General features: G+C 42.6%; 2 protein-coding genes across 2 annotated transcripts; both read left to right on the top strand.

The window, feature by feature from the left end:
• Positions 1-1336: 1336 nt before the first annotated feature.
• LOC121915986 lies at positions 1337-9417 on the top strand. Its single transcript, XM_042440687.1, has 6 exons — positions 1337-1448; positions 2495-2596; positions 4491-4720; positions 5579-5725; positions 6369-6506; positions 8755-9417. Exons 2-6 carry the CDS (start codon positions 2523-2525, stop codon positions 8889-8891), a joined length of 726 nt encoding a protein of 241 aa, XP_042296621.1. The 5' UTR covers positions 1337-1448; positions 2495-2522; the 3' UTR covers positions 8892-9417.
• Positions 9418-11136: 1719 nt separating this feature from the next.
• On the top strand, positions 11137-17615 carry LOC121915987. Its single transcript, XM_042440688.1, has 5 exons — positions 11137-11271; positions 13630-13828; positions 14645-14791; positions 16671-16808; positions 17442-17615. Exons 1-5 carry the CDS (start codon positions 11176-11178, stop codon positions 17555-17557), a joined length of 696 nt encoding a protein of 231 aa, XP_042296622.1. The 5' UTR covers positions 11137-11175; the 3' UTR covers positions 17558-17615.
• The last annotated feature ends 795 nt before the right edge of the window (positions 17616-18410 follow it).

Below are 18410 nucleotides of genomic sequence, written 5' to 3'. Positions count from 1 at the left end.
TTCCCACTATGGTTTAAACAGGATTGTGATTCCAAATGATCCGGTTTAAACCACCATGGTTCCCATTTAATTCAAATCGCTGAAGCAATTCGGAAAGGGAGGGCATGGTTTTTACCCATTTTTACCCATTTAACTTGCATCAAAAAGATACTGGTAAAATGGGTTTTTTTTGGGGGGGGGTGAATTGATTTATTTGGAAATAAGTCGATTCAGCCCAAGTGGGAACTTGGAAGATTAAAACTGGATTCGAATCCGCCCTGGTTCCCACTGGCAGCGGCTTCCCCAGCCTCCTGGCCATACCTCCATGCCTGCTCCGTCCTCATGGTCTGCCTCTCTCTTTTCATCCCGGCATGTCTCAGTCCTCCAAGCCTGGCCCTCTCCTTCCATCCTAGCCATTCCTCTGCCCCTGGTATGGCCAGGAGGATGGACAGAGGCATGGCGGGGAAGCTACAGCTGTCGCTTCCTACACCAATTCCTGAAACGGGTGCAAACATAGTAGGCACCACTCTGTTTGCTGAACTGGATTCAGGAATCGGTTCAGGAATCGAATCAAGAGGTAAGTGGGAATGACCCCTTACAGTCCACTAACATTGGGTGTATGTGTGTGTCACACAATTCCTGTCATCCCTCAGCATTCACTATATTTCTTAGTAGTGCTGAGATTTACACCCCACCAACATCTGGACAGCTGTATAATTCCCATCTAATGTTGACAATCATTTAATGGTTCAATATCTCATGGGCATTTTTTGGGTCCATGGTATTTAGCAATTGCAATCTTTGACATCCACAAATCTCTCTTAACATTCACACTGGTGACTTTGTTCCACTCCTCTGTCCCATGTAGATAATACGCCTTAGTTCCAGAAAGAGGCAAAGGGGGTGCTAGGAGGTAAAGAACTTGAAAGCAGAGTTGGGTGCATGGTAAGAATGTGGGGAGGTTGTGAGGAAAAGATTAGCCAGGTACTTGCCTGTCTCTTATTCCATTATTCGTGGAGATATTTTTCAGAGGGGAAAGCACATTCTGTCAGAAGCACTTTAACATTTGATCAGTTACATGTCAGGGAAAGGCCCTCCATATGTGCGCAGAAGTATTGTAACTTTTCTAAAAACAGACCCAAACACAGACAAAAAAAATTCATAGGTGTTACTTTATGTAGCAGAGGGAATGCTGAAAGTCAAGGCTTGAGACACTGGAAAGCCTGTTTCAGAAAACAAGAGTGAGTGGCAACTTGTAGAGTTGCCCTTTTTTGCTTCTGCACAGCATGGCACCTCCTGGCATTCAGTGAAGAAGATTCCATGGCAGTTGGAACTGAGGAAGCCAATCAGCCTTGGATCCTAGGTTGATCAGGAGGAGTCTATGCAAGAACACCGATGGGAAAACCCAAGGTCTGATTCACTGGTAGTCAACATCAGATCAAGCCTTTTTTATCTGGAATCCCTTCTCGGTAAGAAAATTTACTGTTTTATAATGATACCATGTCCTAATGCTCTTCTGTATGCTTCAACAGGCATGTGAGTTCCTGACCCAGAGAGTGACCTTTTAAGCAGAGTTTGGAAATCTTATTTTTGTGACCCTTACATTCCCACTGGCTAGGTTGGCCAAGGTATCCTCAGAGTTCTGGTCCCCAAAGCCAACATTTCCAAGCTCTGACTTCCAGGAGTCTAAATTATACCAAGCCAGATCACTGGTCCAACTAGCTCAGTGCTGTTTACACCAACTGGCAGCATGTCTCCACTGTCTCAAGCAGATATTCTTCCCATCCCTATCCTAGATCCTGTTTTACTACTGACATGGAAATTGCTTCTGCAAAAGCTGTTTCATAAGATGCCATGGGTTTCTTTGGGACTGCTTCCTTCAGGGGAACATTGAATAGGGACTTACTAATCTACTTGTTTACCATTGACATACATAACTCTTTATCCCTAAGTCATAGATTGAGGTGCAGAAAGAAATACCCAAAGGTGGCATTCAGCATGGAACTCCTTTTGGTGGGTCCATCTCCCCTCCAAAATATTTCCAAAGCCCCTGGAGTTTCTTGGCACTCTCAAGGGTCAGTCACATGCAGACAGTATTACAGCCTTCCACCCTTGAGATAAAAAAGGCCCGCTACAGACCGCCATTTTGCCTGAGGCTGAAATTAGGACTGGGGAGTGCGGAGCGTTCGCATGCTCCTTGCTCTCCCAGTGCCATTTTGGGTGCACACTCATTCAGACAGCATGCACGCCAATGACATGCTTTGTGCGCTGGCTCTAAATAGTGTGACACACAAGAGATGTCACTGCGCCGTAGCTCAAAGCCCCATCTGTCTATATAAAGAAACAAAGATGATTTCATAAATATGCTTTAAAAGTCATAGCTAGTCTTTCCAAGGAAGGGCAACCCCATCTAGAATAGGTTGAGATAATCATCCATCACTCTTACCACCAGCATTTTTTTTGGTTTGGATTAAGCTTCAAAACCTTTCCCCCCCCCCCCTCTGGTCTTTCACAGATCTCAGACACGCTGATTCAAGGCTTCCATGGTTCCCCTAGAGCCTGATGTAGAGGCAAGACAGTGCCATCACTTTAAAGCTCAACGTTCAATATCTACTTGGCAAGTATTGTTGCTGTCTCCAGATTTGGCAAACTGATGACAAAGCATGAATACCACAAATCAGGTTGTGATGTGGTTGGGATCCGGTATAGTGCAGAGAAAAAGTGGTTTGTTGGAATGTTGGTCACTTCACGGTCAGTACAGAACTCTGCAACAGCAACAGAAGCGAGTTATATAGGTGTAAGTTGGACATGCCATTGTAACTAACAGAATATATGTCAGTATGTCTTCCAGCTGCGTATTGAATTGTGGTGGCTCCATGAATTTCATAGCATTTTATTAGACAAAAAATACTCAGAGATGGTTTGCCATTGCTTTATTCTGAAATATAGCCCACAGCAGATGGGACTAAGCAGGCCTGACTTTGCTTAGCTTTCAAGATCAGGCAGGATCTGGTACCTTCTGGGCATTTAGGCCTGGTTCACAGGATGCCCACTTTAATGTTGCTTGCAATTGTATTCTACCATGTCTGTGAGACTCAATGCAAGCAAAAATATTTTTGAGGAACCTGTTAAGTATAGTGTATGATAGACAGCTCAAGGACCCCACCTCCTTTGGTCCCTCCAGCTACCCTAACATGAAGATTATTCAGGTCACAGCATCTGAAATATGATGAGCAGAAATAGGACTTTTGCACAAGAACCCAATGTAGGGTTCTTATGCATAATATCTACATGTTTAGGAAGCATGTGGTTCAAACCTTGTCATTTTAGTGAAGTTATTTGGGAAAGTATCTGCCCTTCACCCATAGCCTTCTCCCTCACATCTGAAGTACATGGGGTGGGATAATCCTGGCTAGCCTAATATGGCTGATCTAAGGATCACTGCATTCCAAATGCCAGCTGCTTTAGGAATTTAAAACCAAAGAGAAGCATGACTTGATGCCATCCATTCCAGAGGACAAAACACTGTTGGGCTATGTATGTCTGAGGGTATCTTGAGGAGTGAAGTTATATTATGGTTTGTAAGATACCTTGGGAAACATTCCAAGCAAGGACAGGTATAAATTGTCTAGGCAAAGCAAAACCAAATGGATGCCGAGTTGAGAACTGTGTGCTTCTCCAGATCCTGTTGAACTGCAACTCCCATTAACCTTAGCATTGGTTATTCTAGCCAGAACTGTCGGGAGCTTCAAGTCAGCAGCATCTCAAAGGCCACAGTGGCTAGAATCCTGTAGGTGACACACATGTGGTTAACCCACAATGTATGTTCTTTTATGGATATTGTGAAAGATGTATTCAGTACTTCCTTGCACAACATCCACTCACTCCATCTTCAAGAAGTCTTGACACACATGGAACATGCTACCATAACATAGTCAGTTCTGCAAGTGGGAGAAGGAACTTGACATCACTTCACTGGATCTCTAGCTACTCACAGGAGGCCTGGAAGGGTGATATTATGGGCCCAAACAGACAGGCCAAAATAAAACTGCTTCAGGTTTCTTTGGAGGTATGCTGTTTAAATGATGGTTGTGTCCTAAGAGTCTGGAAGCTGCTCCATAGCCACGCTCCAGTCCTAAGAAGTGGAGCGCAGCTTTGGCGCAGCTTTTGGCCTCTTAAGATGCGCATGTCATTTAAACAGCATACCTCCAAAGAGACCCGAAGCAGCTTTATTTTGGCCTGTCTGTTTGGGCCCATTAGCTCTTTTCTCCTGGGTCTCAGAACTGCCACCTGGCTATTTGAGCCTTGCTCTTCTCCCCAAGCAGGTAGCATGCTCTCAAGGTGTCTCTTGCTATCCTGTCCCTGGCCATTCTATAGCAATTGCAGAAAGGAGGCAGAATTGCATGGCTGGGATGTTACACTCCTGCTTCATGATACAGGACTGCAGCTCTTCTTTTGCACCCATGTTCTGAAATATGTGAATGCCAGGTTTTGTTTTTTGTTTTTCCTAGGTTGTCTGAAAGAGGACTTAGCTCCTTATCTGGATTTGTGGCTATCATCTCCATCCCTTGTATCTTTAAATCGATACACTATATCATCGCCTGCGTCAACTTCTTGCTGCTTGTGATAATCGGCGCCTCTCCCTATTGGCTTGTGCATCCTTCTGGGGAAAGGGAATTTGTAATGGGATTTTGGACCTACTGTTTCCAATACAAATGTGATGTTGTTTTTAGGAGTTCTGGTAAGGGGCATGTCTTGGGAGTGTGCATATATTTTTAAGAGCTTGGAAAGTCACTTTAAAAAAATTAAAATATTACAGTTGTTACCCCCCAAAGCCCAGAAAGGATTTAAGAATTATTATACAGTCATCTGTGTTAGTATTCTTTACTTCTTGGTTTCTCAAAAGTAACGGAATGACTTGGTAACTAGTCAATTGGTTACTTTCAGCTTCTGGTTCTTTTTTTAAAAGTCCAAGTGCAAACCTAAATATCCCCACATATATCATAAGTAATGTCGAGTGCATTTTGTCTTGTTTTTAGCGTTCATCAGGCCATTTTAGAACAAGGAGAGCCCTTTTTAAACAACGGGAAATGAGTGGAATTCGTTTCCTATTTACTTCTTGTTTAAAGGAGTGGTGCAGCGGTTAAATGTTGGCACTGCAGCCAAAATGTTGTTCAACATTATGAGGCATGCAAGATTGAAAGAAAGACAGGAGGAGGGCAGAAGGGAGAGAGAGAATGAGAGGGGGAAGCGAGAGAGAGAGAAAATGAGAGAGAGAGAGGTATGCCATGGTCACACTGTGAGCATCTTGCCTGAATGAAAAAATGGCTAGTGGCTCAATTGCAGTGGCATTGAATCCATCCTAAGTTTTATAAGAGCTGAGTTTTAAGGAGAGCTATCCAGGGTCCCGAACCTATTCCGCAAATTGTGGAACAGGTATTCTAAAATTCAGCAGCATCTGTTCAATGTCCTAATACAACAACCCCTGCCTGCCTTAGGCTGTGTGGGTTTGAATATGGAACCTTATTTTTATACAGCAGTCAGGCTCTCAAGAGCATGGTTCAGTCTAAAGCGATTCTTCTTTTTACATTTTATGTAGAGCATCTGACTATTGCCCGGATCCTTTTGGTAGCAGCCATTTTAAGTTCCTTAACTTCACTGGTCTCATCCCGGACTATTCTCATGCGCTGTGTGCAAAAGAATATACGCGAAGGGCTCATTTCCTTCTTGGCTAACGTCACCACAGGTATTATATTATTTACATATCTGTAAAAAGAAGGTTCACCTCATCACTAATGATATTGGCTGGCCTTCTGTTTAGAGGCTGGCATTGGGATGGAGTCGGCGTGTACGGCGTGCGGTCACCATGCCCCTACTCCACCCCAATGCCGGCGTTTCTGGCTGGTCTGTGCAACCCCTTATTCACCACGAAATTCATTTGCAGTGGTTTTGTGGAGAGAACAGCATTTTCTGAACACAAATGTGATTTTCTGCACAGCATCTGTTGTTACTTGACATGAAAAATTGTGTTCTCTAGGCAAAAATACAACGTGCAAATTTTGTGCAGAGTAAGTCCCAAACTGTGAACAGTGTTCAAAAGCTGCTCGGTTTTTAATGTCTTCCCCATGGCAGGAAGAAAATTGTTAGAATTACTCATTGCTTCCTTGGAGAAGATTAGTGAAAAATCATATCCCTAGTTTAGAGGTGAAAAACCAACTAGGAAGCAGTAAGCGAGAACACAAGGAGTCATTTCAAGGAGTTGGGTTGCTTCACTTGAAGGGTGGACAGTGGAGCAGCTGCAACAGAAGTTGTGTCAGAAGGAGCAGAATGGGAAGCAAAAACTGGAAGAAAGAGAGACAACCAACTAACCCTCTCTTCCTTTCCTATAGGAACCTGTGTGTTGGGCTGTCTTTTGCTTGTGACTAAGAAGCTAAGATATATGACTGAAGAGGATAAAACTGTCTACCTATCTCTGTATACGGATTTCACTCTGGGTTGCATCGTCTGTGCCGTGTGTTACGTCTTGGGTAAATAATACACATTGTGTAAGAGAGAGTAAAAGTTGATAAGGTGGGACAACATTTGAAGGAGAGTAAGGGGGAGCAGATCAAAAAAGGGTTGCAAGAATGCAATTCAGCAAGGTCAGTACATTGTTGATGGAAAGTCTGACCCCACACACATACATGTTTTAAAGCATGTATTACAGCTTTAAAAAAGAGCATCCCTGCATCCCAATGAAAGTGAGGGTATTAATGATACACTGCAGTCACAAACTAGAGAAAAAGAAGGTCAAGAAAACCAATGTAGCCACCTGAGAACAATTCATTCAAACACACTTTTTAAAATAGGGCCAGCAAGAAAGTCTTGTCCAAGAGCAGTCATTTGTACCAAAGCTGAGAATTGGGCAAACTGCTTGGCAACAGGAGAAGAATCTTCCCTTAAACCATCAGGGCTGGAAATGAGGGGGCTTCCAAATGTTTCTGGATCGCACTTTCCATGGCCATGCTGGCTGGTGGAATTTGGATGTTTTAGCCTCAGGATTGACTTGCCCATGGTTTGGCCACAGTATGTAGCCAGGGAAATAGCCAAAGATCTCTCTCATTTTCTAGCTTTGAAATTGCCAGATGAATCCTGTTTGGCAGGACCTGAAATTGGAAAGTAATTACTAGCAATTAATCCCCCTTTCCAATAGCTGTTTGTTTGTTTGTTTGTTGCATTCATCACTTGGAGACTAGGGCTCCTGAAGCAATGAGCAACGGTAACAACACTTGTTAAACATGTAACTAGAAACACTAAAAACAACAACATTCCTCTTATAAAATGGCTCTGAACACCATCTTACCATCCAGTTGACTTAGACCTATGGTGGCTCTCTGTCAAAGACCACCAAGATGCCCAAGTATCAATGGCCTTGTTCAAGTCTTGCAAACTTAGGCTCATTGCTTCCGTGACTAAACCAGCCCCCTGTAGTGCGGTCTTCCTCTTTTCCTATTGCCTTCCACTTTACCAAGCATCATTATGTTTTCCAACAAGTCAGGTCCCCTAATGATATGCCCAAGGCATGATGGCCCTAGTTTAGTCATTTTCACTTCTAGTGAGAACTAAAATCATAGACAAATAAACCATAGACAATGTAAAAAACAGCTAAAAACAGCAAAAAAACAGCCAGAACAGTCATGAATTCTTCTAATAATTCTGACCCTCAAATGCATACAATTGCCTCACACAGTTTTGTGGGTGCTGAAATAATGATGGGCTGAATAAGTGGAATATGTGTTGTATAGGACAAGCTAGCAGCTAGTGTGGCATAGGGATGGGAGCATTGGACTGTGACTGAATCACAGCTAGGCCATGAAAACACACTGGGTGACCCTGGGCAAAGCACACTTTCTCAGCCTCTGGGGAAAGCAATGGGAACCCCCGGCCAGAAGAAACCTCCCAAGAAAATATTATGGTAGGGTTGCCTTAGGGTTGTCATAGGTCAGAAACGACTTGAGGACACACTGCAACAAGCAGCGTGCATCGTTCAGGTTCTATAAAAATGTATTAATGAGATATAGTTAGCTAGTTCTGAGAAAGCTAAACATTATTTTAAATAACTACAACTGGAAAAGTAACTAAGGCCTGGAGCCAAAATTAGGGCTCAGGAGAACAGAGTGACCATACACTCCCGAGCCCTACCATGCCATAATAGTGCACCCCATCTACACGAGGGCCACCATGATGACATACGCCTGACGCAGCGTCCAAATGGTGCCGCACCATGCGGATGTCTTCAGCACATGTGAGTGCGCCAATGGTGCCGTTCGCACACCCTAAATGCCCAGAGGCATTTGGTTGCTGGGGCCTCTGTGTGGGGCAGAAAGGGGTGGCATCTCAACGCTCCTTTCTGCCCATCTGTATCGGGCCTACTAGTCCGAGTGCTGGAGCTACAACAAAGAATGAATAACTTCTAGGACCCGGAACAATGGATGCAAGCTCCAGGAAAAGAGATTCCATCTCAACATTAGGAGGAACCTCCTGACAGGAAGGGCTGTTCGACAGTGGAACAAACTCCCTCAGAATGTAGTGGAGTCTCCTTCCTTAGAGGTCTTCAAACAGAGGCTGGATGGCCATCTATTAAGGATGTTTTGATTGTGATTTCCTGCATGGTAGGGGGTTGGACTGGATGGCCCTTGCGGTCTATGATTCTATGATTAAAAGCAACTTTCCAAGCTCTGTGCCCAATTAATCAAAGCCTCTACTATCCCCCCCCCCTCTTTATTTCTTTTCTAGGTATATCGAGCCTGTTATGGTACAGATACCAGGTCTTTCTAGATAAAAAGTTGGGTATTCAAGTAATTCCAGTTCAGCAATTAGAAGTAGTACCATCACTTTTCCAAGTACCGCAGGGAATATATGGATCATCATAGGCATTCCCTTCTGTGAACTAAGCATGGGGTCCTGGAACCTGCTTGGGCAATGGACATTCTGAGTGGTGATATCAGCTAACCAGAAGCCCTGTGTGATATTGAGTGGGTCTCACCATGAGAATCGGACACACAGAGACACACACTTCCATCACTGCAACTTGTTCCTTTTGAAAAGTCATCATCTGCAAATACCCTGTTGGAATAATTGTACGATGCCAGCCATTGAAGTACTGGATAATTTAATCTTTTGTTCTTGCAATCCTAGACAATTAATCTTTCCTGTAAGGAAAGAAGCAAAATCTTATGTCATATCCGAGACAGCCACCACCTTACATATCACTAAAAAGGCATCTATTTTCAAATGTATCTTTATTAGTTTGATGGTTCTCAGCCTGAGGTCTGGCTATAAATCTGAACTTAAGACAATCGTAAAAGCACATCCTGTGCCTGAATTTGAACTTCAAATCTGTGTTGGACTCATTTTGATCCAGTGAATTTTTCTGCATCACTTGCTGCAACTGCTTTCCACCTGTCAGCCTATAAGGTCCTACTCTAACATTTAACACTGTAGTTCCTTTACCATAAATAAAGTTGCTAGGGCACCAGGCTCTGGACTATGAACAGAAGAGAAATACAAGGCCTTTCTCCATTAAAACCAGAAGTATAAGCCATAAGAAAAAGCATGCTACTGTTTGTAGTATGAGCACCATGATGTCACCCACTAATTTTATGTTGGTTTACAATTGTGTCCCAATCCTGGGAAAGTTTATGTCTCTATTAATCCTCAGATATTCCATCTTGCAGTAAATGGGTACAATTCTATACTTTAAAACATTCAGCTTCTGATACAGTACTGAGTTTTAGACAGGTCTAGGTTTTTTGCTTGTTTGCATGAGTTTTGATGCAAGAAAGCTAGCAAAATTGTGTTTGTCACCAAAACTGGTCCTACAAGGGTATTTTCTGCCCCAAACTGTTTTTTCTGCCTCTCTCTCTCTCTCTAAACATAAACACATGCACATACACACACATGCACACACACACATATGAAAATGGATTAAGGGATTTCAGGAATGAAGAGGGAGCCCCAAGGGCCTTTCCAGGGACAATATGGACCTCCAAGACATGCTCAGCACACTTGCTTTACTCACTAGGAGTGGTACCTCTTGGCGTCCAGCTGGAACCCTTTCATAGTACACAATTATAACTCTACTTGCCATAGCAACATCCCATGGAATTCTGGGATTTGCAGTTCAAGGAGGGCATTTACAATTTTCAGCTGGAGTGCTCTAGCCACCAGACTACAAACCACAGTGGAAGCATTGTGCCATAGCTGTGTAGTGAGAAAAAGGCTCTGTCTCCGGTGTAGCAAACTGTTCTGAAAGCACACAGAAGGAATCCTCTCTCTCCTTTTCAACTTGGTGGGTGATTAAGAGAGATGTAATTCTTTGCTAATTTTCTTCTTCAATGACATCACACATAATGTTACCAGTTTTCTCTGTGTGTGTGTGAAAGAAGACTACAAAAACGTCAGTTTTCAAAAATTAATTGGAGTTGAGCACTTTTTCTGTGCAAAATTGGCATGTGATATTTTTGTACAGAAAAGAGCATTTTCCATCACTGTGAAGAATCTAATTTGATTTCTCAAGAACAGAGAAATACCTTTTAAAAACATTTTCCTTTGTTTTAAAAAAGAAAGTTCTATCCTTACATGTGAAAAGACTACAAGTGAAAGGGATCTAGGAGTCCATATAGACCACAAGATGAACACGAGTCAACAGTATGATGTGGCAGCTAAAAAGGCCAATGCGATTCTAGGCTGTATTAATAGAAGTATAGTGTCTAGATCAAGGGAAGTAATAGTGCCACTCTGTTCTGCTTTAGTCAGGCCTCACCTGGAAAACTGTGTCCAGTTCTGGCAGGGGGTTGGACTGGGTGGCCTTTGTGGTCTCTTAAAACTCATTGAATCTATTATTCTCGTGAGGATGAATTTGGCCATTGCACAATAAGTGAACTCTGCCCACTGCACAGTTGGCAATGAAATTGTAGGGCCCTGGGTAATGATGATGGTATGCATTTATCCTCAGTTACAAGTGTATAGGAGCTTGGCTACAGTCTAAGTTCTATAGTAAGTGATATAAATGCCCCTGCACAAGAAAGGAATATTCCAACCATGGCTTTTCTGCCACCCCCATCCTAGGGTTCTGTTCCTATGGCTGGAAAGGTTCTATGGCAGTTGGAGGCCAAACTCTGGAAAGCCAAGTAGCCATTGCGATGCTACAATGCAATGGGGAGGTCTTCTTGTGTCCCTGACTTGCAGCAAAATGTAGTTCTTAGTCACAGGGACAACTCCAGGACATTGGCAAGAAGGACAGCTTCATTTGTAAGAACAAATACATCATTCCTGACCTGACACTCAAACATGGTAGAGCTACTGTAAATATTGGTCATCTGCCTGTTGGTGTGGCACTGATATATCACATGCCGCTGTGCTTTTCTGATTGTTATGCAACAGACAAATTCAGTAAATGATTATATAGATGGAGTTCCAGGAGAAATAACCATTTCACATGCTATTTATGCATTCGTGGATAATGTCTAATTAACCTTTCATTCACTGGGATTGTAGAATGGGGCAATAAGCAAGCACACTGGCCAATACACAATTGGTTGCACAATATCAGTATTCACAGAAGAGTGGTATAGCACAACCAGCATGTAACTATGGCCCTATACAAACCGGCCTGAAAGGGTGCAGTGTCCTGACAATGGACACCCTGACTCTGTCCCTAGACCATCATGATGCCGCGTGCCATTCCAGATGCCATGCGGCATCATGGCGCGTCTCCGGTGCTGCATTTAGATGATGCAGTGCTGAAGAGGCACCATACAGCAGTGCTGCCATGGCTATAGTGTCCTTCTCCTCCAACATCACATTTCAAATGAAACACTCCAGATAGCTAACAGCAAAATATTAATCTTTAGGAATCACAGCGTCTAACAATAATTTAATAAAAACAAGCCAACATAACCAAAGTGGCAAGACAGGATCCAAAGTGGTATAAATAGAGGTTGTGTGACATATAATAGAGATGACATGAATATGAAGTTGAAGGCTTTCATGTCCGGCATCCATAGATTTTTGTGGGTTTTTCAGACTATGTGGCCATGTTCTAGAAGAGTTTATTTGGGAATAAACTCTTCTAGAACATGGCCACATAGCCTGAAAAACCCACAAAAATTTATGGCATAAATAGTTTGATGTGGCCAATATGTTTTTAAGTCATATGGTTGCTGATGGAACACAAGCATGAACAAAACTGCCTTCACCAGGTGTACTAAAGTTTAAAAATGGGATTGGGACAATTGGAGCTCCCATGGAAAAGAGTTTCACATCTGATCTGGCCAATGATCTGGCCATACATCCCCCAACCAGTGTTGAATCAGCCCATGCTGGGCAACAGATCTTCATCTTTAGGTGCTGGCAGCTTGGTATGGAACCCTGTAAAGAAGTCATTTAAAGTGTTATAGGTAATAACTGGAACCTTAAGCTCTCCCTGGAGACATATCAAGAAGCAGTGCAGCTGTTCTGAAATGGATGTAAAATGATTCTTTGGGCAACTTTGCTGCTGTGTTTTGGACCAAATGGAATTCCTGGAGAATCTTTGAACACAATATCATACAGCAGTGGTTCTCAGTCTTTGGGGTGGGACCCCTGGGCATGAGACTTAGAAGCTGGATGGGGCCCAAGAAGAGGAGGAATGAACAAAGAGGCTTTTGGGCAGCCATTGGTGGCATCAGAGGTGGTAGAAGATTTGGGGGGCAGTGGAAGCAGCCCCTAAGGGGCTCTGTCTCTTTTTCTCTGCCTCCCCATGAACTCTCATGTGTAGCAATAGCAACAGCTTCATTTATATACCACTTCATACCTCCTAAGCAGTCTACAACTGTAAGCTAATTGCCCCCATCAAGCTGGGTACCCATTTTAGTGACCTGTGGAAGGATGCAAGCCTATGTCGAGCTTGAGCCCTTGGCTGGCTTTGAACCCGCAACCTTAGGGATTGTGAGTGAATGGCTGCAGTACAGGCATTTAACCACTGCGCCACCAGCATCCCTGTACTCTCACACAGGCTGAATCTTCACTGCAGAAATAATCCAGTTGGACACCACTTTAACTGTCACGGCTCAACGTAATGGAGTTCTAGGATTTGTAGTTTGTCGTGGCACCAGAGCTCTCTGACAGAGAAGGCTAAATATCCCACAAAACTGCAACTCCCAGAATGTCATAGCATGGAGCAATGGCAATTCAAGCTGGATTATTTCTGCAGTGGAGATGCAGGATTCCTACCCAGCATTCTTTCTCTTCAGATACATTCATTCACACCCAGTTTCACACACAAATTCTGTCTTTATCTCTCTTTCAAACACACACATACGCACACCCTCAGTCACATTCTTCATCTCTTTTTCTTACACAATGCACTTGTGTGTACTTGCATATACATAACAGAATGAACGTTTGTGTGTCTGTTCATGAGAAAGTGAATGAGTATGTGTGAAAGAATGAATGAAAGAGCCTGACCTTGTGTTTGCATATCTATGAGCACTGGTGCATGTGAGTGTGGCTGCGTGTGAGGCAGTATGTGTAAAATTTACCCATGTGTTAAGTGCTGAACGTATTTAAATAAAACTTCTGATTTGAACAACGTTTATGTTTTTCATGCTAAGGCACATCTCGTTTCAGATCCTCGCCAAAATTGCCACCATGAACTTCTACAGATATATGTATTATGCATTGGCTTATACCAGTATTGTGATGCTTATAATTGCCATTGTATCGCCATTTTGGATAGTGCAACATTTTGAGGAAGACGATTTCCATATGGGACTGTGGAGCATTTGTTTTGGGACTGTTATCTGTTCTTATATTTCTGTTGTTACAGGTAGGAGGCACAACGGTTCTCCAATTTTTAGAACACTATGCTAAATGGGTTTGCAATTTTTGTTATGCACACCTACCCTCAAAAATGTCAGAGGCCAAAACCAGGACAGGGCCAAGAAGTATCAGACTCTGGTCAAGATGGCAAAAGTTATTTATGAGGAACAACTCACAAGTTAAGAGAGGTTGCAGTAGTTTGCTTTTGCCTGAGCCTCCTGGGAAGGGAAAGGCCCAGAATTGCCTTCTTTCACCCCTGCTGAGTTAAAAGTATTTTTCACTTTGAATTCTGTTTGTGACAACTGAAGTAAGCTGAGGACCAAGTGAGGAAGTGGAAGGATGAGGGAACAACCAGTACATTTTAAAAGCATCTGAAAAAAATGGGATGACAGAGGATTAATTGGGATTATCCCTGTCAAATTCAAACAGCTGGATGGCATACTGCCATGGGATCTATACACTTCCATATCCGTCCAAGTTGAATAAATAAAATAAATAAAACGGTGTAAATACATTATATTTGCATGCCTTAATTTGCATGCTTCATTTTGCACTCCTAAGTATATTTCATAAATCATTCTGGTTTTGCTAATCATAGAGAGCACTGACAAAACATAGAGAACTCCAAAGCTTGACTTCAACTGCCATGAATATTATGCATCCGCTGCTTCTGATACGTTGCAAGTGGGATAGGTCTTGTAGCCCTGCGAGCGTCCTTGTTCAGACGTCGCATTCAACGTAGCTCCGTGACAGAGCATGTCTATTCACTGAAAAAGTTTTCAAGTTTGCCATTGAGTGTTTCTTTTAATCTCCCCACTTCCAGCAAATCTGGCAGCTGTACAAGGCCTTATGTTAATAGCCCTTGCCTGTTGTTTCCTTGCCTTGATCTGCTCTCAAGATCTTCTGACACGTTGCTTGAAAAAGAAAGTGCCCGAAAACCTGATTTCTTCAGCAGCTTTTTACCATGCAGGTACTGCCTGGATTCCCAGGGAGCGGTGGTATGTTTGTACAACCAACTGATTGAATTCATTTTTATGCCTTTTATGGACATGTGTAAAAGGTGAAGCTGCACCCATTTATCTTTTTGGGACAAATACAGACTGCTGTGAAATCCAGGGTAATCCAGGTCTCAGGGCCTTCTTATTTCATAGCAGTCTGTAACTCTCCCAGAATGACACACAGGTGCAGCTTCACACTCCCTAACCAATATGGCTACCTTTGAGCACTCCACAATCCTGTGAAGTTATGCTAGTGGAGTTGCGCTAGTGGAGTTATGCTACTTTGAGAGTAGGACTTGGACTCTGGAGATTGGAGTTAGATCTCCTGCTCGGTGAACCTAGGTGAGCCACACACTCTCAGCTCCAGAAACCTCTATGACAGGTTCACTTTAGGATTGCCATGAGTCGGAAATGACTGGAAGGCACATAACAACAACAACATGCTCTCAACAAGTCTTGACTACTAGGTGTAAGCTACATTTAGGAACACTTACATTGCCCTTAGATTGGGGGTGGGGAAATCAACTCACTATACTGTGAGAAAGAGTCTGACTTTCATAGAACATCTCTCTCTCTGTGTTGTGTGTATGTGAATGGACAATGCATGGCCTTCTAGATGTTGTATGACTACAATCCACAAGGGCCCTAGCCATCACACCCAACGGTGAGGGATGGCGGGACCTGTGGGCCAACAATATCTGGAAGGTCTCTTGTGACCCCATGCCATGCACACACTGAAACAAAAATGGGGAGGAGGATAAGAAGAAACAGAGAAAGTTGTCATGTTCTACTTGAAGAAGCCCTCCCAAGGCAAAGGGGAAGAGGAAAGTCAAGACCATGGACGCCATTTGGAGCTGGAGGAGCCTGGCAGTCCTGTCTTGTCACAGGCAGAGGAAAAAGTCCAGTCCAACCCAGGCACCAGTTGCAGATTGGGACATTGTACAGAACACTGTAATGTAAAACACTGGGATCAAAGGGTCAGGAAATGCCCTACTTCTTTTTAAATGGAAGATGCTAAGCTAATGCAGCCAACTGGACTGATTAACTGCTGACTATAAATTAGTTGAACCCATGCCATTGCATTGCTGCAGGAGAATAGCTTCCAGACATCTGCGTAACGCTGTCTGACATCTCAGACTTTGAGGATTTCTGACCACGCATGTATCTTCAAACTAATCTTTCTGACAACTCTCATCTCACTTTTGGATTCTGTTCATGACTGCTCCCCGCTTTGCAATCTCAGACTGGCAGGACCATGTTTCTGCTTATAACCCAACAGCCCTGGAGCTGGCCTGACTTTTTCCTGCTTGGCTGTAGCTGGGTACTTCCCAGACTTAAACAGGACAGTTATAGCTGTTTTGTAAACACAAACAGCATCCAGTTTTCAAAAGGGTTGCACTCTATGACAACAAATTGTGGAGCTCTTTCTAAAATGGTGAAATTGCATTCAAAACCGGGATGTCCCAAAGCACACCTGGGTAGAGACAAAATGTCTATTGTTTTCTAAATCAGCTATCATTCTAATGTAAGTCTAGTTCTCATCAGAACTCACAGGCCTTGCACTCTTCAGGAAAGAGCATGGAAGTAGCTAATGAACAATTACCAGATCTAGGAAAAGTAAGGGATTGTGGGAGCTGTAGTCCATATATATATATATATATATATATATATATATATATATATATATATGCTGGTTAAGGGTAAAACCATTGCTATTTCCCTCCATTGGCTTTATATGGAATTCCATTTTTCTTGACAAAGTATGTGGATAGCCTGAGCAAAAAAGATGCTCATTTTTAATGTGGTTTACATGTGCATCCATTGTAAATGTTGTCTCTCTCTTGCCTTTAGGAGTTTGCATTTTGTTCTCTCTGATTATTATGTACCTCCGTCTTAGAGCTATCATGATGGAGGTAGAGGTCCTACATTTGTCTCCAGACTGGGCTTTTTTCATGAGCATGTTCACTTGTTCTTTCTGCTTAGTATTGGGTAAGTCAAATGCTTTGGTTGGGACTAATCCTGGGGATTTTGGCCACCAATGTGGCAGTGTATATTATTACTTGCAAGGGAAGGTGGAAAGCTTGCTCAGGCCATGGATGACCTTTGGAATCCTCTCCTTGGTCATAATTTATTTATTGTTTTAAAGCATTTCTATCTGTATTTTATCAGCCATTTTGAAGCAGTTTAAACAAAAAGTAAGCTGCAATCAAAAAAGAAATAGACTTAATATTTTTCCATACCATTCCTATGTTGGGGGTACTTTATTAGTCTTCCACATGGAAGCATAGTGTGTTCTAGCCACAACTAGAAGGTAAAATATTTTCCTACCACCCACTGTTTCTAATTCTTAATCTATTATTCTTAAAAGAAATATTTTGGGATCTTTCTTAATTTAAAAATAAATAAATAAATTCAAAGTTGCTATCCAAGACGATGAAACTATTGAAAGGTCTGGTTCAACACCTTAGGTAGCTCAGTTCAGATTAAAATGCATAGCAGAAGCACCTTTGACCTGACATGAGAAGCAACGTGTATTGCTGCAGGTAGCTATAAAATGGATCCTCTAGTGAAAACTTACAGGTATATTCAAACTGTATTATCTATTTCCGGTTTCTTTTCCAGGTACACTTCGACTACTGTGGCAGAAACATCTGGTCAATGGAAAGAAAAAACTAAGCACTCAAAGAACAGTAGTACCGGCAACAGCGTCTGTTGATGTTAAGCAGCTATATCCATAAATACAAACACTTCCCAACCTGGGCCAAACACTAAGGTTCTGGGATCTAAATAAATAAAAGTAGACCATCAAAGTGGTGCTGTCACTTACTTACCCAAGAGCTGTCTGGAATGTTTAAGGGTCTCTGTGAGACATCCACTTACATCTCTGCAACATCTGGAAGCCCATCAGCCAGTAGTACTTTACTGGAATGGTTCAGAGTATCTGACTCATTGCTACATCTGCTTCTGGTCACTTTGGAGGTATGCTGTTTAAAGGACGCACATATCTTAAGAGGCCAGAAGCTGTGCCAAAGCTGCGATCCAGTCCTTAGGACTGAAGCATGGCTTTGGTGCGACTTCTGGCCTCTTAGGGCGCATGCAGCATATCTCCAAAGTGACCCGAAGCAGCTTTATTTTGGCCTGTCTGTTTGAGCCCATATATTGGCAAATTCATCTTTATGGAAATCTAGTGCTGTGAGGGAAGGAAAGACATATATTCTCAGCTGGCTTTTAAAACACAGCTGGCCAACTTTGTTCCTCCACATTTGTTGCACTGGGCTCTCCAGAATCTCACATCACTGGCTATGTTAGCTAGGGGTTATTATTATTATTATTATTATTATTATTATTATTATTATTAATTTCATTTGTATGCCGTCTTTCTCCCTGTAGGGACCCAAGAAGGCTCACAGACAAAAACATTTGAAATCTAAGTAAAATTCAATGATGGGGTTTGCGGACCACAGTTGCTCAATAGGGACATAATTCTTCACCGTGTTTCTTCTTGAAGAAACCATTGAGTAATTTTAGCCATTTTCTTCCTGATGCACAAAAGACTTTGCAAACTACATAATTCTGAAAGCCTATTTACCA

Source organism: Sceloporus undulatus, chromosome 9 (genome assembly GCF_019175285.1).
Source record: "Sceloporus undulatus isolate JIND9_A2432 ecotype Alabama chromosome 9, SceUnd_v1.1, whole genome shotgun sequence".
In the NCBI taxonomy this organism is placed as follows: Eukaryota; Metazoa; Chordata; class Lepidosauria; order Squamata; family Phrynosomatidae; genus Sceloporus; species Sceloporus undulatus.
This window is presented reverse-complemented; position numbering and strand designations above follow the sequence as displayed.

What these genes read in the sequence shown, in the direction of transcription:
- LOC121915986 (XM_042440687.1), top strand. Translation starts at nt 2,523, where the DNA reads ATGGTTCCCCTAGAGCCTGATGTAGAGGCAAGACAGTGCCATCACTTT. An exon ending in CAACGTTCAATATCTACTTG is followed by an intron (nt 2,597 to 4,490) that starts GCAAGTATTGTT and finishes TGTTTTTCCTAG; the next exon opens with GTTGTCTGAAAGAGGACTTA. An exon ending in CTTGGCTAACGTCACCACAG is followed by an intron (nt 5,726 to 6,368) that starts GTATTATATTAT and finishes CCTTTCCTATAG; the next exon opens with GAACCTGTGTGTTGGGCTGT.
- LOC121915987 (XM_042440688.1), top strand. Translation starts at nt 11,176, where the DNA reads ATGGGGAGGTCTTCTTGTGTCCCTGACTTGCAGCAAAATGTAGTTCTT. An exon ending in AGCAGCTTTTTACCATGCAG is followed by an intron (nt 14,792 to 16,670) that starts GTACTGCCTGGA and finishes TCTTGCCTTTAG; the next exon opens with GAGTTTGCATTTTGTTCTCT. An exon ending in TTCTTTCTGCTTAGTATTGG is followed by an intron (nt 16,809 to 17,441) that starts GTAAGTCAAATG and finishes TTTCTTTTCCAG; the next exon opens with GTACACTTCGACTACTGTGG.